General features: G+C 43.1%; 1 protein-coding gene across 1 annotated transcript in view; it reads left to right on the forward strand.

Annotated features, from left to right (window-relative positions):
- Window positions 1-23,886, forward strand: part of ADAMTSL2 (ADAMTS like 2) — a 238,272-nt gene that overhangs the window by 108,888 nt on the left and 105,498 nt on the right. Inside the window, exon 11 of the mRNA XM_085612518.1 lies at window positions 13,472-13,850. Within this exon, the coding sequence (XP_085468644.1) occupies window positions 13,472-13,850 (379 nt within the window). The remainder of the gene's footprint in view (window positions 1-13,471; window positions 13,851-23,886) is intronic.

Consider the following 23,886-nt stretch of genomic DNA (forward strand, 5'->3'; position numbering starts at 1 on the left):
TTGAGAGCTATCTATTTTACAGTAGTCCAACCACACCATCATTAACTCCCACATTAACATGAAAAACATAGATGGTTTGCAAAAGAACTTACCTGAGAATTAATTTATGTGGATTGTATGGAAAATTACGTATAGGTTGAGGTTTTTTTTTAATCAATCCATCTATGTATTTTGTCCATGCAGGTGAAACACTATGTTTGTTTTACTGCGGTCATTGTTGGCTTCAGAGAATCAATGATGCAGGCAGGGGTGGTGCAGAGATTTTTGATAACCTGTGCACATTTACAACCTATGAACATCTAGGATTTGCTACCCTTTGATGATAAGATAGGTGAGAGTGTGGAAATATGAATTTTTATGGTCAATTGTGTCCCCTATCTTAGACCCCAACGGCTCCATGTACATGCTATAAGTACATGTATGTTCCCTCCAGTTCCAGCTATGAAGACGCAAATACATGTGCGTCCAACGTCAACATGCCCTCTTTCAGATCCGCCATGAATGGGTCGAATATGCCATTCCTAAGTATGAAAGGCCACCGACTTTATGTGGTTCACTTTTCTAGTTTTATAGTCCGGGCGAGTAGGCCCTGAATTCTGCCATCAAGCCTTTTTCTGCTTCTGCCTCTGAAATGCTCCAGCTTGGACCTGCATCCGTGTCCATGAACTTTGTCTTACTCCCTGCGCGGCTAACGGTGCCTGACGCGGCCTGTTGCCTGCCAAAAACTGTATTCAGCCTTCAAGTTATCTGCTCCGCTCCTCATCCAATGCATTCCTGTCTAGTAGTTTAGGTAAACATCCCTCCAGCTACCGAGCAAAAGGCTCGGCCTCGCTATCTCTATGCAAGTAATTCATAGCTCCTGTTACCATGGAGGATTCCTGCCCCCTCGCATCTCATGTAGACACATAGACGCTTGTACATGCACTAACAGTCAGTATAGAATAGATTCCGTCCGAGAGACCTTTCCTTTTGGATAAACCAGTTCCTTAAACAAAGATATTAGATACAATTTGGGATTAGGTTGACCTGACCCCCCAGACTTCTGTCTCCACATATAGAGCTAAATGTCAATTCCCCTTCACCCTCTAGTTGTACGTCAATCACACGTCATGCGGCTGCGCGCGCATCTCTGCCAAATATTTCTGCTGACACTGCAGGATTCTCTTATGGATCCACCCACTTGTGACATCATTTTAAATGACGTTTCTAGTATACGCCTGTATCTACGCCTATTTTCATTACGTATGTGTATTCTTATCTGTATTATCAGCTGTTACGCCTCCTGCATCTGTCTTAATGCAATGCTTTCCCTATATATATTGTTACTTGTGAATAATGTATTGCTGATCCCTTCCTGAACCTTCGGGGTGATGGAATAAGATTGCCTAGTTCGAACTATAATTCCTTTGTAAGGAATAAAGCCCTTTTCAGAACCTCTAATACCACGGATTCTGCCTCTTATTTTGACTGAGTTATTCTTACTAGACTTTACCGCATAAAAAATAGTACAGGTAATTTAAATATTTACCACATAAATTGGCGCCCGAATAGGGACATTTTCTCATCTCACGCGCCGGAGGTGCGTTGCAGGCCCGGTCTCCTGCCACAGCTGGACGGACAAAAACGCGTACCCGCAGGATTTCCTGTATCTCCCTCCGGCCAAGCGGGGGTGACTGAGGCTGCGATCAACACCCAGACGAGGCGGTGAGAAGTGCGAAGTATCCCGACCAGAGCCTAGCTGAGAGAGCAAGATCCGAGGTATACAGAGGCCCACCAGGTTCCGAAGTTCCGAGTCGAGTCGAGTCCAGTCCGGTCCAGTTCAGTTCAGTTCCGAGGCCTTCCGTTCCGTGCTACCCGGTGAGTACCGTTGCTGGGGAGGCAGTTAGACGTGCACATTAATTTGTGCCGGTCCTGACGGGTTTGGGTACACAGATCCGGTCTGCACTGTTTTAGCAGTGTATCTGTACTGTTTAGCAGTATATCCAGTATGTTCATGTATATAATTCAATATCATCTAGTATTAGTATTATGTCAGTAACTAGTTTTCTTCTAATTATCATTGTTCGTTAAAAGTTAAATGTTAAATGTTAAATGTTTTACGGTGTTCAAAAATTGTGGTATGAATGAGTGTTTATTATTGTGTTTATTGTATTCATTGTGTTCAAGTCCAGTTCGAGTAAGAACCAAGTAACAAGGTTTAAAGATGCCGTTCTTTTCAAAATTAAGACAGATCAAAACTAGAAAAGGAGTACTCGAAGAAGCCGTTCCCATTCCACCTAGGGACACTCCAGGGTATTTTATGTATCATAAACATGGTCTAGATGCCGTATTATATCTTGACTTATGGGTGGACTACACCAAGGATCTGAGAGAAAGTCAGAGGTGGCCCGCAGCTGGGACATGGGATGCAGATTGCATCATGAGAGTAGAAGAAGAATTATGGAAAAAGAAAGCCAGACAGTCACAGAAAGATGCCATTGAGTTATGGCGTAAAGAATCGCATAGGCGCACAGAGAAAGCGCTCAGACTGGAAGAGAAAAGTAGGGAGAACTCAAATAGAGCCCGAGAAAACGTATTAGTTGAGGAAGGTATCCGAGTAAAAACAGAACAAGTAGACAGACAACGAAACACTCTTATGAATGGTATGTATCCTCTTTTGGCCGAAGGTTTACCTAAGGCCACCCCGGAAATACCGAAAGATTTGCCACCCCCATTACTCCCGACTAAAGCACATCCCAAGACCGCAAAAGATATTTTCCTTTCCTCCTATTTAGACGATGTAGCTCCCGAATATGTTAATGATCCACCACACACGCCACCTGACGATGGTGCTCAACCTCGAGATCATCTACCCCCACCTCCGCAACCACAAACTCCTCCACACAATCCAACAGGTTCATCTGTTTCCACCGCTTTTCCTGCATCCACCGTCTCTACCTTACATCCCACGAATCCTTTCATGCCTAGCCCCTCAGAAGGTGCGACAGCAATTTTTGCCACACCACCATCAAGAAGCAAATCGTCTCTTAGAGATTTAGCCAACCAACGTACACCCCAAATAGCAACGTCCGACATGTTTAAGGAACATCTTGTAGATTGTAGATATGATCCAGTGCCCGGTAAAAATGATAGAATGCTGCTATCATCACTACGTATACGACGAGCTTCACTATATTTAACGAAGCGAACCTGAATGTGAAAAAACATCACTGACGGTTTTACATTTCTTAGCCGACAAGGGGCACAAAGTGTCCCCTTCGAAACTACAATTCTGTGTCCAGCAAGTTGTGTACCTAGGGCACTTGCTGTCCAAATGGGGGAGACAGCTCACACCTGATCGCATCCAGTTAATTGTAAACATGCCACCACCCAAGACACAAAAGGAGGTACGGGCCTTCATAGGCCTCACTTCGTACTGTAGGCAGTGGATCCCCCAATATGCATTTTTAGCTAAACCACTCATTCAGTTGACAACACAGGAGGCAGCGACACCGACTGTCTTCCCTTGGACTCAGGAACATACACAAGCTTTTGAAAACTTAAAGAAAGCTTTATGCCAAGCACCTGTTTTAGCAACGCCATGTTACAGCAAACGTTTTACACTTTTTGTTACAGAACGTGAAGGTACTGCTTTGTCAGTACTCACGCAGGAACAAGCAGGATCACACAAGCCATGTGCTTATTTTTCTAGTACATTAGACCCCGTAGCTCAGGCACTTCCTGCGTGCCTGAAATCAGTCGCAGCAACAGCTTTAGCAATCAGACAAAGCGATGCCATAGTGTTAGGACATCAATTGACAGTACAAGTACCACACGCAGTAGAGGTTCTCTTGAACCGGACCCAAACACAACACTTGACTATAGCAAGACTGACGGGTTATGAATTAACCTCGTTCCAGCCACACATAGAAATCAGACGTTGTAGTACATTAAATCCTGCCACACTTTTGCCATTAAATGGAACAGACCCATTGGCACATGATTGTATTGAAGTTATTACTATTACGACGAAACCCAGACAAGACTTGACAGATATTCCATTATCAGATCCAGACCTGACATTATATGTAGATGGTTCATGCATGAGAACAAATACAGGAGAGTTAGTGGCCGCTTATGCAGTCACAACAGATACGGAAATTATTGAAACGAATTGTATCGATACCTTGTCAGCTCAAGCAGCAGAGCTCATCGCTCTGACACAAGCCTGTATTCAAGCCAAAAATAAGAAAGTCAACATATACACAGATTCACGTTATGCATTCGGAGTCGTCCATGACTTCGGCGTACTTTGGAGAGAGAGAGGTTATTTAACTTCTCACGGTGCCCACATCCAGCACGGTCCCCTTATTCAAGCTCTGTTAGATGCAATACATCTGCCTACTTCAATATCTATCATGAAGTGCAAAGCCCATACGAAAGTGACGGACATTATTTCTCAGGGTAACGACCTAGCTGACAGAACAGCTAAACAGACTGCTCAGAATCAGACTCATCCAACTGACACGACAAAGACAATAGTTCCGACACCAACACACTGCATGACAGTTAAGGATCCCGCCCTTGATGTAATTGACATACAGACACATGCTACACCAGAAGAAATAAAGAGATGGACTGAATTAGGAGGGATCCAAACGGATCAAGGATGGATGACGAAGGGAAAATCTATATGGTTTCTCCCCGACTCAATGGTTCAGGTCATCATTAACACAATACATAGTCCAGCGCACCTAGGAGAGAAAGCTATGCTAGACAGTATTCAACACATTTGGTTCAATAAACACTTGCGAGCAGCAGCTAAACAGAAAGTACGTACCTGTATGATTTGTTGTCAGTTCAATCCAGGAAAAGGCGTACCTGTAGACCAGGGTGGATTTCAACCCCCCGATCACCCTTTTGAAGTCCTCCAGATGGATTATATCCAGATGGAACGTTGTCGAGGATTCAAATATGTCCTCGTAGTTGTATGCGCTCTTTCCCGGTGGACAGAGGCGTATCCCGTCTCAGATTACACTGCCCCGACTACTGCCAAACAGTTAGTTCGAGAATTCTTCCCACGGTATGGTTTGCCCCGTATCGTGTACTCAGATAATGGCCAGCCGTTCTCATCCGAGCTAATGAAACATGTTTCACTTCTGTTAGGCTACCAATGGAAATTCCACTGTGTCCGACATCCCGAGGCAGCAGGTCTCGTGGAGCGACATAATCAAACTCTGAAAATTAGACTGTCCAAAGTATGTAGAGAAAAAGGTGTCGACTGGATAGTAGCCTTACCAGTTGCGCTCTTTTACATGAGAATGGTAGCACATTCTCGAACAGGGCTATCCCCGTATGAGGTGCTCTTCGGTAGACCACCAAATATGTGGGGGACGCCTATACCTCGTAAAATCACTGATGTTGACTGTAATATGCTGACAGATTACCTGGCTTCCTTGATGTCTGCACTACAATCTTGTCGTTCACAGGTAGCTGCAGCTTTTCCCGACAACACTGAGGTGAAGCCCCACGACGTGGTTCCGGGGGACCTCGTGTTTGTGAGGAATTTTGACAGGAGGAGCCAGCTGGAGCCTCGGTGGCAGTCGCCGAAGCTCGTCTTATTGACCACAAGGACAGCCGTGAAGATTGAGGGACGTAAAGGGTGGTTGCACTCGAGCCACATCAAAAAAATTTTATGGACTACCGTCCGACGTGAACCCTCAGCCCTGCATTCCCTCACAGACTGATTCAAAACTACCCCTGGTTGAAAAGACCGAGAGTGAAAACTATAAACTGAAACTAAGGTCTAGCAAGTCAGACAATTTGATTGTTTAAGTCCTCTCCAAGGTGAATCGGTTGAATTTGTCTCTGACATGTATCCTCTAGACCGAAATAGAGAGAGAAATAGACAGGAACAGCTCAAGAAACAGGCGTACTGTAAATCACTTCGTAGTCACTGCATAGTGACATTATTGATTATGTTTTTTCTAAGTCTTCTGATTATTAGTGTCAGTATATTTTTACACATGTATTACCCTATCTCCAAGCGTGCTTTCAATGCTACTGCCGAACATTCTTTTAGCGAATTACCCCCACATGAGTTGTCCTATAGATTTGCGCTGCGCAACAACACATTCATTAGTATGTTACATCATTCTCATCAGACCAGCAATGCTACAAATTGTTGGATATGTGGCCGACTCCCTCCCTATCAGAAATACAAGGGAGTTCTGCCCCTCTTTCCGTATCCGTTCACACACAATGGCTCCTGTGGAGCATGGTTTAGTTTGATTAATTCCCTAGATTCAAATTCAGTAGTTTATCAAGACAACTGGGTTTGGGGAAACCTGAACCTAGTTTTACTTAAGGTCTGCTACCCTAACAAGGAGGGATTTCCCAAAAGAACAGGAACTGATCTAGAAAATGAAGTATATGGATTAGGTAACTTTACACTTAATCTCATGATCCTGAATGTTGAATCCGAAGCTACACCAATCTTGCCCGCTATGTCAGTATTTCCAGTTAGAGGCGAATTATGTGTAAGAAAGAATGGTTCAATACCCATGGGCCATAGTAAATGTACCACTGTAATAGAATTCAGTGATAAAGGCAAGTCTACATTTAGAGCTTCTCATCACTCCTACTTCATCTGTGGTCACACCGCATACATACGCCTACCCCTAGATTGGGATGGTACCTGTTACATTGCATTCCTTCTGCCACCTGTTTTCCTAGCCCCGCCTGATTATCATAGGAACACCCATTTAGTACACAATAGACAGCAGAGAGATCTCCCGATTGTCGACTACACTGAAACAGCATGGGAGAAATACACAGATTTCAATAAAGGTTTCTTTCCCTACATAGGTACAGTCACCAATAGTAAGCTGATACGTAGATTAACTAGAACCCTTGAAGCAGTAGTGAATGAAACTACTTCCGCTTTGGGCAACTTAACAGAGGAGCAGTCTGCGATGCGGATTGTTGTTCTCCAAAATCGTCTTGTCCTTGACGTCATCCTGGCCGATAGGGGCGGAACTTGTAGAGTCATCGGATCAAGTTGCTGTGTTTTCATACCAGAAAACGCGCCGTCAGTATATAAAGCCATAACTCGACTTCATAAGATCGTGAGCCAGATACACCAGAATCCAGGCACCTGGACTTGGTCCGGTTGGTTCTGGAGCGTGTTGTCAGCCTGGGGATGGAGGATCCTATCCTTCCTAGGTATTGGCTTTCTCATACTATTCAGTTGCTGCTTGTGTCTACAATGTGGGCCAGCGATTTGTGGTCTGTGTGCCACATCGTGTATCCCGCCTTCAAATTTTCATTCAAGATCCCGGAAGAAGAAAGAAGAACAAATGATGCTATATGAACAGATTGATGGATTGATGAAGATGGATATTTCATGAGGGTCCGTAGGGGACAAGGAGGGAATGTGGAAATATGAATTTTTATGGTCAATTGTGTCCCCTATCTTAGACCCCAACGGCTCCATGTACATGCTATAAGTACATGTATGTTCCCTCCAGTTCCAGCTATGAAGACGCAAATACATGTGCGTCCAACGTCAACATGCCCTCTTTCAGATCCGCCATGAATGGGTCGAATATGCCATTCCTAAGTATGAAAGGCCACCGACTTTATGTGGTTCACTTTTCTAGTTTTATAGTCCGGGCGAGTAGGCCCTGAATTCTGCCATCAAGCCTTTTTCTGCTTCTGCCTCTGAAATGCTCCAGCTTGGACCTGCATCCGTGTCCATGAACTTTGTCTTACTCCCTGCGCGGCTAACGGTGCCTGACGCGTCCTGTTGCCTGCCAAAAACTGTATTCAGCCTTCAAGTTATCTGCTCCGCTCCTCATCCAATGCATTCCTGTCTAGTAGTTTAGGTAAACATCCCTCCAGCTACCGAGCAAAAGGCTCGGCCTCGCTATCTCTATGCAAGTAATTCATAGCTCCTGTTACCATGGAGGATTCCTGCCCCCTCGCATCTCATGTAGACACATAGACGCTTGTACATGCACTAACAGTCAGTATAGAATAGATTCCGTCCGAGAGACCTTTCCTTTTGGATAAACCAGTTCCTTAAACAAAGATATTAGATACAATTTGGGATTAGGTTGACCTGACCCCCCAGACTTCTGTCTCCACATATAGAGCTAAATGTCAATTCCCCTTCACCCTCTAGTTGTACGTCAATCACACGTCATGCGGCTGCGCGCGCATCTCTGCCAAATATTTCTGCTGACACTGCAGGATTCTCTTATGGATCCACCCACTTGTGACATCATTTTAAATGACGTTTCTAGTATACGCCTGTATCTACGCCTATTTTCATTACGTATGTGTATTCTTATCTTTATTATCAGCTGTTACGCCTCCTGCATCTGTCTTAATGCAATGCTTTCCCTATATATATTGTTACTTGTCAATAATGTATTGCTGATCCCTTCCTGAACCTTCGGGGTGATGGAATAAGATTGCCTAGTTCGAACTATAATTCCTTTGTAAGGAATAAAGCCCTTTTCAGAACCTCTAATACCACGGATTCTGCCTCTTATTTTGACTGAGTTATTCTTACTAGACTTTACCGCATAAAAAATAGTACAGGTAATTTAAATATTTACCACAAGAGAACAATGAAATGCACACTGCCCTGGAGGGGTGAAAAAGCAAAGAAAATATTCAAAATAAAGCAGAGACGGGTGGGGAAGCAATGAAGGAAGTGTGGTTGGAGAGAGCCTCACAGTGAAAAGGGGGCAAAAATTTAACACAAAACAAGCACTCAAGGGAGAGATGGAAAACACATAGATTCCAATAGAATGTTGAAGAAAAAGAAGAAATAGATTCCTGATTAAAAGCAGTGGAAGGATGCAAATCATCCTATCAGAAACACCGTAAAGCAATTGTGTTTCAGGGGAGGGAAAACACCCGAAGAGGAAGGAAAACCATTGAATAACAAGCAAAGAAGTGGCATTGACAAGAAAGCGAAACAATGATAAGCAACAGGCTGACCCTACGCTCGCTCTACTTATTGGCATTGAATGTAACAGGTCTTTTGACAACAGACAGGTGAAGCTATCTGTGAGCAAGACCTAAAAAAGCCTCCATTGGTAGCACAACATACACTATGACAGATCTAAAGAAAAAACATTGTGTCTATTATAACAGATCCTCTTTGAAAGAAATCATAAAGTATTTATGTGGGGGTTCAGAAAATCAAAGTGCGGCAAAGAAATGCAAAATAAAAGATATATGGCATTCCTGAGGTCAAAATCACCTGTGGTCTCTGCTGAGTGATGGAGCATACACATTCCCTCACAGTGGCTCGACTCTAAATAGTTCAGGTTTGTTTTTTGTGAGCACTGCTTGCTACTTTTGGTTGACAGGGGTAGAGAGAGGAGTTAGGAATGGTCTGGAATGCTTCAGAGACCTCTGTATGTGTGCCCCATCAAGAAGGGACTCCAAGCATTATATTTCCATGTAAATTATCCTTTTGAGATGGGAAAATGCAAAACTCTTGTCAGTGGTGTTCCTCATGCCGCTCGTAGGGATGCAGACAACCCTGTCTGCCCTAACACATAAACAGAATTTCTGTCAGATTTATGGGTTGGTTACTTTGAGATCTTCACCAACATGGCAATGCCAAGGGCCTCATTCCTAGTATCCAATTAATTTGGGAACTAAAACCACAACAGGTAAATAGCTTTACGACCCGATGTAGTATTTACTGGGTTTAGAACTACCTCCCTATTCCGAGTTCCGCACTTCTCTGTTGAGGGCAAAGAAGTAATACCCATGCTTTCCCATTCCTGAGCTGTAAAGTTTTGAATGATGCAGTGTTTTTCCACACACATTTTGCCTGAATAAACAGGTTTTGCTTAATGAACTTTGCGAGGGGAGAGGAGACAGAATGTTCACACTGCTTGTAATCTGGTCAGTGCCTGAACTGAGACTGCAGGCCCAATCAGACTGAAGCACTAATTAGAGGACTATGTCCAGAATGCATTCCTGAGAAGATTGCCAACTCCACCAGGCATCGTGTGACATCTAAGGTTTAAAGACCAGCCCTTTCCATGTCACCAAATGCTGCCCAGTTAGTGGCACACCATAAAAACATATATCTCATTTAGTGATTCTTTTTGCTGTTCATCTTCAGTTTGCAAAGGAATTGTTTAGTTGTATTCAATCATTGTTTTTGCTATTGTAAAGTTAATCAGCCGACGAATAGGATATATATTCAGAATCTGACCTAGGGATACCATCAATTGGGGGGCCTCGCGTAGCTGCAGGTGAACTGATGGAAATAGTGTAAGGCATGGGGAACTTTTTTTTTTAATTTCCATATTCTACGAGTCCTATACTAGGGTTGCAGGAAATTTGCATTTCTTGTTAAAGAATGATGCATAATTTCCCAGGAATTATGCATTTCTTGAGGAATACATTTAACAGGTATAGCGAGTAACCTTTCTTTGCTGGACACAAATGTCATGTAAGATATGACAGAAGACCATTTAGAAAAGTAAATGTCTTGTTCTCAGAGGCAGTGTCTGTTAGACGTGGCATCCATGACATGGTTATCCCCCTAACGTTTTGCTTTGCCTTCAGACCTCCTGTTTTTGCTGACTTCATTTTTGCTGGCCTTAGGAATCTGCACATTTTACCACTGCTCACCAGTGCTAAAGGGCTTGCGCTCTCTCCTTAAAACATGTCAGTTTGGCTTATACTCAATTGGCAGATTTAATTTACTGGTAAAGTACTACTACTTGTGCCAAGGGTCTGTAAATTAGATGCTACTAATGTGCCTGCAGCTCTGATTGTGCCACCCACTTAAGTAGCACAATAAACATGTATCCGGCCTGCCATTGCAGCCTCTGTGTGTGCAGATTTAAAATGTCATTTTGACTTGGCAAAATAAACCTTTTGCCAGGCACAAACCTTCCTTTTTAATACATATAAGTAACCCCTAGGGTAGTCCCTGAACAGGCCAGAGGCTGGGTGCAATGTATTTAAAAGGTAGGACATGTGCTTTTAAGTTTTACATGTCCTGATAGTGAAAAACTCTTACATTTGTTTTTCACTACTCCAAGAACTACCTCTCCCATAGTATAACATTGAAGTTGCTTTATTACATTTTATAAATGTAAATTCCAAATGGGAGCAGGTATCCAGTTCATGTTTGGTGTCTCTGGAATTGGAATTTAAAATCCTAACTTATGGTGAAGTCGGATTTCATATTATAATTTTGAAAATGTCACTTTTAGAAAGGTATTTTCTTGCCTTAACCATTTGGTGCCAGCCGCCTGTCTCTTGGTCACATCCTTGGGTGTAGCTGACAGTTGATCTTTGTGTATTCCTCCTTGACAGCCACTCACAATGGGGAGCTTAGGTGTGGCTGGATGGGCCATCAGTGGCAGGATAGAAGGGAGGAGCTGAGCCCAGCAGCACTTATACTAAAATAGTCTGTGTCCTTTCTCCACACAAGCTTTTCCCAACTTTAAAGTAACAACCGTGTATAAATACTGGACCTCAGACACTAACTCTTCAGTACACTTCTGGACTTGTGGATACTCTGCCAGGAAGAAGGACTGCTGTGCTGCGGAATGGACTACCACTCTGCTCAACTGTTAGCCTGAAGGAATTGCTGCCCTGCTGTGCTGACCTGCTGCCCTCTTGTCTGGGGAGGCAGAACTGGCCCTGCAAGTTCATATTAAACCCAGGGCTCCCAGAGTGACTCCAAGGGTTAGTCTGCTGGCCTCTTGATCTGAGCCTCAGGGACATAAAAGGCTCCCCAACATCTTGCACCAGGCCCTGAACCCAGCTGCAACAAGTTCCTGACCACCAAGTAGTGCCCCTCAGGTACTGAACCCTTGGTGAGGCTCAGTGAGCTGAAATCAAGCTTTTGGGCTCTTGGTGACCACGAACGACCTGGTTGAACAGAGACCTCATCGCTCGCACCACGATTTTACGCAAAGCACTGCCAGCCCAACTCTTCACACTCCAGCATCAACCACTTGTGGGGAACCACCAACGCGAAGCTCCGCCAGCCGATCAATGATGCTCTGCCTGCTCTTTACGATATGCCGACAGCCTCCCGTGATGCGCTCCTTGCTTCTTGCAGCACTCTCCAATGCAAATGGCACTCTTGGCGCTGTCTTGAGAGTTTAAAACTTTAGCAGGACTAATCCGACCTGCGCTCTCTCATGGTTAGCCTAAAAGTGTGACTTAGACCCGATCCAGCACAACCAGATATCCCGAGTTGGTGCGTTGTACTTTTTGGCGCTATCTTCACTAAATTCTTAAAAAATTCATAACCTCGGTTCTACTGATTGGATTTTTTCACTTCGGTCTTGTTTTATTTATTGCATTATATTTCTAACTAGGTGTGGGATCCCTTTTGTGTGGTATTTTCACTGTTTTACTGTTTGAAGTGTTATATAAATACTTTACACATTGCCTCAACGTTAAACCTGACTGCTCTGTGCCAAGCTACCAGAGGGTTGAGCGCAGGTTAATTTAGGGTTAGCTTGTGCCTCGCCCTGACAAGGATTGTGGTTACTGCTTGACCAGGACTCACACACCAGTCAACCAGTATACCAATTTCTCACAGTGTCTCTAGGCGAGACATTTTGTACTTAAACCAGTCTCCTGCAGGCTAAATCACACAAAAGATCATGTAATGCGAAATGCAAAAATTTAACTTATTTTGCATAGCAACAATATTTGGTTTATACTAGATTACACCGATTCAACAAAACAAATGTGCAAGCCTAGTTAATACCCTTAGCTTTTTGTGTGTGATATTTTCACTGTTTTACTGTTTGAAGTGTTATACAAATACTTTACACATCGCCTCAAAATTTAACCTGACTGCTCTGTGCCAAGCTACCAGAGGGTTGAGCACAGGTTAATTTAGGGTTAGCTTGTGCCTCGCCCTGACAAGGATTGTGGTTACTGCTTGACCAGGACTCACACACCAGTCAACCAGTATACCAATTTTTCACAGTGTCTCTAGGTGAAACATTTTGTACTTAAACCAGTCTCCTGCAGGCTAAATCACACAATAGATCATGTTATGCGAAATGCAAAAATTTAACATATTTTGCATAGCAAAAATATTTGGTTTATACTAGATTAGACCGATTCAACAAAACAAATGTGCAGGCCTAGTTAATACCCTCAGCTTTTACCTCATTTTTTAATGCATATTTTGGTAGGCAAAAGTTAAACTTCAGACCTGTTAATCTTTGTTTCCATCGAGTGTATTTTAAAAATAGGATCTCTGGACTGCTTCACACTTTCTCTGGAGGGCCACCATTTCTGACGTGTTCAATATTTCTTATAGGTTAGTTATGGTCATGTTGACTGTTTTTTATACTTGATTTTGCAAATATTACTGAGAACATACTGTTGTTTATCTGTATGTTGCAGAATGCACTTACTTATTTGCTAAGGAGTGACTTCTCTTTCTTGTATTTGTTCTGTGTATTCATAGATACTAATGCCACCAGTACCACTCACGGGATTGAAGGAGAGACTCAAAATTCAGGCTCCCTGTTCCCCTCTAAAGACTATCTCTCAAAGAATGCCATTACGAATGAGCTCACGGACAGAGATCCTAACTCCAATGAGCTCTTCCTCAACTTGACGGTCAATAGCATCTTCGCTCCAGGGGAACCACTCAACTCTGTGGAGCCACATCTTGACAGCCTCTATGTGGACTATGAGGAGACTGATGGTGTTCAGGCATACAACCTCAGCCGAACATTCCTAGAGCTAACTCTTGACAAGACCAATGCTTCTGCGGAGACGCAGGTGTTAAACGGCACAGTTTCACTACCGAGCCCCCCGACAAACCGGACACATAAAGCAAGGTATGGTGTCTTCTTTACTTCTTCAATTCATATTGCATTTTCAAAAAAATACTGCATACATCTCTAATCATGTATGTTGTAGGAACCTGAAGGTGAGTTGTATGTTTTTGGCCTAGCTTTCAGGTAACTGCAAGGTCACCCTTTCCAGGTTAGTTAAATGAGATAGAACCAAATAAATGTTCTAAGAAAATAGAAATGTCAAAAATGTAAATATCGAAAAAAGTCATTTTTAATCTGTAGAAAATCAGTCTCCTCTGTTGTTATGAGCATACATAGGCTGAATCACTGTATTTGACTGAACTTCCATATCAAGGGAGTGCAGCATTTGTTTACTAATTATGAGTAACAAGGCTGTCCAACTGAGGTGATCTAAGGACATCTCAGACCCCCAGGGCCATTACCTGCACCACTATAGACAGAGTGACACATACTTTTATAAGGAATCACGTTTTATGTTTTACGAAAAACAACATTTCTTTCTTGCATCTATGCCTTTTCCATTCACACTACCACATTAAAAATCCAACATATTCTTTCTTAATAAACCTTATAGACACAACTTTTAAAGCCTGTCCCCAACTACGCATTTCTTTAAAGTGCCTTCCGAAGATAGCTCAAATCATGACAGTTGGCAGAACTATTTGTTGACAACTTCCATGTACAGTTATCAATCACTCAATGGAAATTGATACTGATTTATAGATTTAGGGTAAATGACAGTGGAAGTTATCCTTAGAAGGATTCAAAGATCAAGGTGAAATAAATCATACGAAGGATGCATTAATCAAATACTACTCGCTGAATGTATACATTTAATTGGCATTAGATTCTTAGATGATATTGGGAGGCAACAGCTAACTAAAGTCACAGGGATACATATGAATCCAACATGAGGCTAACCTTGGGAGATGCTTGGCTTTACTTTGCCTTGACCACAAAAGAAAAAACCACTGGACTCTAGAATTTAGAAAGTATAATATAGATACGAAGAATTGGAGGTCGAAAGTCATTGAGATTCAGCTGAAATGTTTACTCTTTCATCTACTCAAATGTTATGTTGCAAACTCTCTCATAGACTCTGTTATGAGAAAAAAAAAGGTAGCAGTCATACATTGGAAAGCATTCAAACACTTCAGTGTTTTGATTGCCCCAGAGACATGGTACCAGAGTGATGAGACCCATGTACAGTCCAAATAAAAATGTGGTGATCTAAATATCATTACAAATCATAACAGTAAATCTACACCCAATGAAACAATATATTTGTAAATAATATTTAGGCCACACTATTTACATTAGTCAATATTTTTATTATCGATATTTCGTACAAGAACATGTATATCCTTGTGACTTCAGTGCAAGAATGAGACAGGGCTCATTTGCTATACCATGGCCTAAATGCTGGCAATTCAGTGCGGCCCAATGTTTTTGGATCACTTGAGGTTTACAGAGCAGTTTGGTTGTTTCCCAGCCTTCATTTTCATGGCAAGAAGGATTATTTTCAGGCACTAGTTGTTTTCAAGTAATTATCAAAATATCACAACATTTCAGCATGCCACAGTATGCTGCACTTGAACATATTGGAGGATGGGGGGAGTTCTGAACTCTTCACCATTTTGAAAGTACAATTTCTGCATTTGAAGGGAAAGCCTTGGACGCCTTTGTGGCTGTCTAATACAGTTTCTAAATCATTCTGCAGATCCTGAATCTCATCTGTCTCTTGCTCACTTTCCACTCGTTCACACTGATTTTCAACTTTCTTACCAACACTCCTCATATGATCGTTCCTATCTCATTCTTGTGGTCCGGAAGCTTTACTTTCCCATGGAGTAGATCCTCAGAGAGATGCTCACAGGCTATTGCCACATAGTCCTTGACACAGCTCATCACAAGACATTTTCCATGTACATTTTGACATACTGAGGAGTTGCTTTTTTCGGTAGTAGTTCATCCCATGATCATTCACAGTGATGCGTTCACATTGGAACCTTCCCCATGCCAGCCTTCAAATTTGTGTGTTCTCCTGCTCTGGACCACCATTAACTATTTGTATGTCAAACCTTCGAAACTGAAGCTCATGTTTTTCTTCCATTAGCCATTCTCTTGTCATTCTTCATCCTGAGGCCTGCTTCCTCCTGTAGTACTTGACTTTAAGATGTTTTTCATGCCATCCTTCCGATCCGGAAGTACTTCTTTTTCCTGCATTAGTTCGACCTTTTCTGTGTCATCCTTCGCAGCCGGCCGATCTGCCTTCTCACGCAGCGCTCATCGTGTCACTTAACTAAGTCGCCCTTCAGATCTTTTACTGGTTCATCACAATACCTTTCCATGTCATTGTTCATATCCTGAAATTATTTTTCCTTGCCCTAGACCTTTCACATATCATCTTTCAGATACTGAGGACCAGCCTTCCCCAACACTAGATCATTTTTTCACTTGGCTAATTTATCAGTCACATTCTGTGGCTCTACTTTCTCCTGCATTAGCTCATATTAAGATATTTCCATGCCATCCTTCAGATATGCAAGCTCCTCTTTCTCCTGCTCTAGTTCCTTCCAGTAAATTCTCCATGTTGCCTTTCAGATACTGAGGCTCTTCTTTTGTGAACGATTTCATTTTGCGATCTTTACAAGTTGCCCTTCAGATCCTGAGTGATCTTCTTTTCTCTGCATGAGTTTTCTGTAGGACCTTTTGCATTTTCCATGCTACCCTTCAGATACTGAGGTTCCGCTTTCTCATGCCTTAGATCATTTTAAAACATTGTCCAAAGGCTCTTCTTTGGCCTGTCTTTTTAGTTGTTGGACCCTTACCTTGACGTCTGGGTTCAATCTTCAGCCAAAGCTCGTTTAAACCAATTTTGCCTGTTGTTCTTCAGGCTAGGTTATAGGTCTTCACCACCCCCCCCCCCCCCCGCTCTCATCCTCAGTGCCAGGTGTTACGTTCCCTTCTACTAAACAGATGCAAATCTCAATGTATTTATTGCCAACTTGAGGCACCTTAGTTTAAATTCATGCCTATGTAAAGCCCTTTACAAAGAAAGGTCTTATCAAGGATTGCAGTAAAACTGTCAGATATCAAATTTAAGAATTGTCTCTGACATATGCAGGAAAGTGTGCATCTTAAACCCACTCGCTTGTTTAAATGAACATTCTGTCCCATTTAATTTAGGATGTCATTTTGACATGTGGAATGTCAGTCTCGTTGTCTGTTTAGCTCACCACTGGAGTTAAATACAGCAGGTCTTTCAAGGTATTGTTCACTGTGAGTTTTACTTCATATTGTCAAACAATCAATCATTTGTAGAGCGCACTACATACCCGCGAGGGTCTCAAGGCGCTGGGAGGTGGGGGCGGGGGCCGATACTGGTCAAACAGTAATGGCACTGTGGACTAATTAATGCATCCACCGCTGGGTCGTATATTTGGGTGCATGATCAACAGCTTGATTTCTGGCGGTTGCATATATCCTATCGCTCTTCCAAAATCAAGACAGAAACGTGTACATGTGAACTGAGTATCGCTACCCACCCTTTACTTGCTATTAACGCTAGATACCCCTTGAGCCGCAGGTGAACTCTACACATATGCCTGCTATATTTGCATTACCTACTCACTTTGAAGCAATGATAATCAAGCACCTACAAATGCCTTGTAACAAGTTGATGATGTTTTAGCAATGACCAGACTGAGCCTAACGTAAATATCCCTGGCATACATTTCCATCACCGCCGAGACCCATAGGGCATTCCTCTAACAGGAGCCCCGTTTCCTACCGGTTTTCTGATTTAGAGCAAGCTCAACATGACAAATGTATATTTTTTTGTAGGTACAAACATGTCAATTAGATGTTCTGATCCTTTCCCGTGATGCAGAAGCAAGATGCATTCCAGCAGTCACAATTCGTCCCCTTGTCCTTTCCCATCGAAGGTCTGAAATAGACTCTCTGCTGAAAGGCTGGAGTGGTCCCGGACAGTCACAGTTGCAAGAAAATCACGGCTGCCTCTTCTTAGAAACTCTGGGGCAAATCCTTCTTTGAATATAACAAAGGAAGCCATCTGGCTTGGCCACGTTGGAGCCCAGGTGTTCTGGCGAGCGCTAAATCCCAGAACTCGCCGGGTGCTGTTGGGATTAGACAAAGTCACACACACGAAACCGGGCAGTCAAAACAACCGTGGATTCCAGAGCAAACATGTCTGCCAAAAAGAATTAGTCTTTTTTCATTACGGACTTTCTCTTCATTGTACAACTGTGACAGAGCCCTGTTGCGCATGGGTGCACCCGCCTTGTAGATTGTAGAGGTCGACGGTAGCTTGCATCAAACCTAACGCCTCAAACTCAGAAAAGCGAAAGGAAACTTTGACGACCTCACCTAAACCAACCTCAAAATATGGTTTGTTTGTTTTATAGGAGTGAGGCGTCATCCCATTAAATGGGCTGCACAATTAAAGCACACAAAACCATAATGCACACTGATACTCTTAGGCCCTTAGGCCCCGATTATAAACTGGGCCGAGAGGTATTCCCAGGTGGGACACCACTGTGCCCAGAACCAGCCACTGTTCGTTCCTGTACCTGAATTTCCTGGGCGTTGGAACACCAAACCCGATTCTATTGGGTGGAAAATCCGGTCAGTAAAATCACAGGAGGCCCAGGAAGCAAAGGCAATCTGGCCCAGGCTCCCGATGGCTGGCACGCTCAAGCCATTCATTCCACTGGGCATTTCCCCAGCTTAATTTGTAAAATATGAAGTGCAGGTGCTCAAATCTTTTTCGTAGGCCACACCTTCTTTTCTCTGGCTCCATCCACTTCTTCCACTGGCTCCACCCACTTCCTCTGTTAGCTCCACCCACAGCGCCACCGGCTGAGCCATGGCCCGCAGCGCAACATTACCATCTACTGGGTTGTTGTTGTTTCATTCACATTTTTTTTCCGCCCAATGCAGCATGGGGAAATGGGTCCCCCCACTTCAGCCATTGGCTAACTTCACTGTGAGTAATGCCATTCTGTCCTGTAACGAGGATTCCGCAAACACGAAGTATTTCCCCTCAGTGCCAGGTGCTACTATGACAATCTGTGCTTTCTTAAACCAAAAAAATATATATTTTTGATTTTAGACAACTTTTTTTTATTGTTGAAGACTCAGGAGCTTCCTCAACATCCAGTTGTACAAAAAAAAAATCATAAAAACACAAAACAAGCGTTGAACAATTCAAAAGACTGCCAGTCCACACCAAACAAGTTGCTTTTACCAGTGCTTGCTTCAAATCGTTTTGTGGCTGTCCATAACATTGAAATTATTTGGTAGACATTACTCCCCCACCCATCCTGAATTCTCAAAGCACATTAACTCTATCACCCCCATGACACAAACAAGACAAACACAATCTGTCTGAGCATCTCTTAGGAAAGCACTTCCTTTGCCAACAGACAGTGCTCAAAACTGGAATGTTTCACGGTTATTACACTGTTGTGGGCTTCTTATGTGAGCTATTGATGCAAAAAAGTCATTTGCGCCTAGAAGCCATCATCAGATGACAAGTTAGCGCTTTATAATACATCAATACAAATGCCGATGCCACACAGAGGAAGTGTTTGCATCACAACACTGTGCTCGCACCTGGTCCATGTGTGGAAAGCCTTTACACAGGGCTCGTTCCATTCGGGAACTATGGGACGGGAAGGCCTTCAGGGAACAGTTTTTTTCCGGTCTCTGCACTTGAAGAGTGACCTGCTGAAGTTTGGAAAGTCTGCTAGTGGACTCATTCTACTGCACAGAAAACCTTGCAATCTTTTTTAAGTTTATTGTGCCAGAATCACAACTGTTGTCTTGCGGCCAAACTAGCTTTGCTGCACAGCGTGCACCGGGCACCCTAACCTTGGTTCTAATGTGCAAGTTCATCAGTACCGGGTGAAACCTTCCTGTCCCAAGACAACAGCTATTCTCGCGAGCAGAGAGATCGGATATCAGGGGCAGAAATGGAATTGTTTCCTGGAACAGGTCAGAGTCGATGAACCGGCTGTGAACAGACTTGTGGGGGCAACACTTGTGGGGTTGTCATTAAACACAATCTCCAGCAATTCCCCCTTGTAGCACGTGTGGGAACACGTGTGTTTTCTTACTTAAACTTACTTAAACTACAACTTGCAATGCAAATGCATGCTGCTCAACGGAGGCCTCAAGGAGGGCTGTGTGCCTGTGTTTGAACACGAACACCTCTGTTTTTACTTAAATGTGTTGAAGAACACAAGGACGACTCTTAGAGACTCATCATCTAAGGTAACCCCTAGTCCTTACTTGGTGGCACTGTTACTTACAGTTAAGGATCGGTTGGTTATTATAATTATATTTGAGTCGTCCGGGGCACTGCCTTTATTTATTACCGTATTTTAGACTCACTCTGCCTGGTGCTGCTACTGCTGTCTGCCTGCCCTGCCTCAACCCTGGCCTGGCCTCAATATCGTTGGGCTGATGGCTCGTGATGGCCTAGGAGTGCTGGGGCGTGGTGGTGCATGGCGGTGCATGGTGGCAATCAGAAAAAAATCTCAGCGCGCTGCCTGCCGCACACGCACAGCCCCTACAACAACTGGCGGGTATACTGGCATTTTTTAACTTAACCCAGGCGGGAGGCAGGCGGCAGGCCTCAACCGAAGCACACAAGTACTCGGGACGGAGACCCAGGCCAGAACAACACTCTGCGCCGAGTCAGTCCGACGCATATAGCCACTAAGGCTAAGCCACCACTGTTAAGCAGTACTAAGCTGTTTAGGAGGGGACTGGAGGAGAATCATAAATTACTACTAAGTTGAAAGGCATACAGGGCCTTTAACTTTAACACCGACCGGCCTGCCCGGCCCTGCCCCTATCGTGATAATCTGTTCGGCGTCGGCGGCCGCTACTTGGCCAAGCCAGCCAGGCCAGCCCAGGCAGAGTGCACTGCGGATACTTCAAGGGGCATGGCCGGACCGGCCGGGCCTTCTTTAAAACGTAACCCCGGCCAGCGGCTGCTTGCTGAGCCCAGGCAGGAGCTCAGCATGCCATGCATTATTCGAATCTTGTGAGGATAGGATATTGTTAAATTTATGATGCTCCAATGCCAGAAGGTTTCTTAAGCGTTTATTGCAGGTAGATAAGACGAGAGCAGCACCAACGTTTCAGCCTCTCTCCCAGCACCCGAAGACGATCCTCAACCCCCTGTACATTCTAAAGATGACCGAATCACATTCTCAATGTGATTGGCCATTGGCCAAGAGAAGGCCACGAGATCACAACACATCTCCTTCCCAGAAAAGAATTAAAACAAATCCAACATAAAAATACAACATACCCATACAACAGTAAGAGCAAAAATAATCCCACCCGAAAATGAATGAGAGAAGAAGAAGGAAAAAGAAAAAGAACCCACCCAACAACAGTAATTAGAATATTAACAACCATACAAATTACCACTAAAATCACACATTAATGTAAAACAAAATCATTGAACCTGGAAGGCATTTGCCTATTCCTGGGACTCCTAGTATTGACACTAGCCTCAGGCAACTGAGTTTTGGAATTAAAACATGACGAAGAACCCAATGATTTCTCCACAAACTTCACAAGTCTGGACATACTCCAGGTAGAACCCGGATCAACTCTCACTACATTTTTTTTATGGCAACTGTGGTGAAAGGACCCAAGAAAGCAGACTTGCCTTTCTGGGTATAATTAGGATTCTTGACCAAAACTTTATCACCAAGTTGCCATTTCTTCTGTCTCACACACATTCTTGAATCAAAACTCGAGTTATATTTCTGTTGATAACTAGAAATCCTGGCACGTTTAGTCTCAACAGAAATACAATTATCTAAACAGACTGGCAACCAAGTAGGGTTTAGTTTGGAGATAGCCTTTCTACCCCTCAGAGCTTCAAAAGGTAAGATGCAAGTAACTATATTGGGAGCAGTACGATGTGCCCACCAAGTATCTCTCAAGACACAGCTGAAAGAAACTTTACATTCAAGAGCGCGCTGAGCACAACTTTTGACTACTCTATTCATTCTCTCAGTCAAACCATTACTTTGTGGTGAGTACAGCGCAGTTTTTTGATGAATAATGTTATGATCTTTTAAAAACTCACACATTTCATGAGAGACAAATTGCACTCCATTATCCGTTACCAAAAACTTGGGCACCCCCTCCATAGTAAAAACGTCCTTGAGAAAGTCAATCACAACCCTAGTGCACACAGAAGAAACACATTTGGTGACCACCCACTTCGAGGTGTAGTCCACCAACAAAATGACAAAACGTTCACTGGTAGGCAAAAGTTCAATTGGACCAGCAATATCCAATCCAAGCTTGGTCCACACAATTTCAGGAATTCCTACAGGTGAGAGCGGGGCAACATTAGTAACACGAGATTTATCATTTGCAGCACATGACAAGCAATTCTTAACAACCTCCTCAGTCATATGATCCATATTATCCCACCAATATCTTTCTCTCACCTCGCCTTAGTAAGGCTTCTGCCTAAGTGTCCCTCATGAGCAATGTTAATCAATCGGCTCCTGAAATTAAGAGGAGGAACCACTCTGTCACGGGGAACAACATTTACAATGCAACTTTTACAACGCACTACACTTACAACGCATTTTTTACAACGCAACATCCATTACAACGCATTCCATTACATAGCATGACACTACAACGCATTTTTAAAAACTACCTTTACAACGCATTCCATTACATCGCATACTACCTTTACAAAGCATACCATTACAACGCATAATATTACACTACACTATCCAACACTTACCCTACTGTTGCACCTCCTGGAGTTAGAATAGTAATTTTTACCCCTATACTATCCAACACTTACCCTACTGTTGCACCCCCTGGAGTTAGAATAGTAATTTTTACCCCTATACTATCCAACACTTACCCTACTGTTGCACCCCCTGGAGTTAGAATAGTAATTTTTACCCCTATACTATCCAACACTTACCCTACTGTTACACCCCCTGGAGTTAGAATAGTAATTTTTACCCCTATACTATCCAACACTTACCCTACTGTTGCACCCCCTGGAGTTAGAATAGTAATTTTTACCCCTATACTATCCAACACTTACCCTACTGTTGCACCCCCTGGAGTTAGAATAGTAATTTTTACCCCTATACTATCCAACACTTTCCCTACTGTTGCACCCCCTGGAGTTAGAATAGTAATTTTTACCCCTATACTATCCAACACTTACCCTACTGTTGCACCCCCTGGAGTTAGAAAAGTAATTTTTACCCCTATACTATCTAATACTTACCTTAAATGCAATTTAATATTATGCGTTGTAATGGTATGCGTTGTAAAGGTAGTATGCGATGTAATGGAATGCGTTGTAAAGGTAGTTTTTAAAAATGCGTTGTAGTGTCATGCTATGTAATGGAATGCGTTGTAATGGATGTTGCGTTGTAAAAAATGCGTTGTAAGTGCATGCGTTGTAAAAGTGTGCGTTGTAACGACATACATCCCTCTGTCACCTCTCATGACATTCCCATCATAAAATGATAACTCCTCCCTCACAGGCCAATAGGATTTCATTTCTTGGTCCAACGTTTTATAATCAGGCCACCCTTGACTTATCCACACCTTGAGGGAAGAAAGAATCTTATCTTTACTTACCCCATCTGACCATTCTTCACCAGACGAGGTTGGCTCAGATATCCAGCAAACACTCTCAGTTTCAATCTCGCTCTGATCTCTGATCTCACTCTGATTATAGTCAATAGGTAACCGCGAGAGACAGTCAGCAGACTTATTCAGGTTCCCAGGTATGTATTTTACACGGAAATTAAATTCCTGGAGATCTTCACTCCAGCGTTTCAACCTGGGTGTAAACTGTTCACTACGATGGCATGAGAGTATTTGAACCAAAGGACGATGATCCGTTGTAACCAGAAAAGGTATACCCCAAAAATAAAATTTAAAATGATGTACAGCCCAAAACACACTCAGAGCTTCTCTCTCTATACATGAATAATTCACTTCAGCATCTCTGAGA

This window comes from Triturus cristatus, chromosome 1_2, assembly GCF_964204655.1.
Source record: "Triturus cristatus chromosome 1_2, aTriCri1.1, whole genome shotgun sequence".
Classification (NCBI taxonomy): Eukaryota; Metazoa; Chordata; class Amphibia; order Caudata; family Salamandridae; genus Triturus; species Triturus cristatus.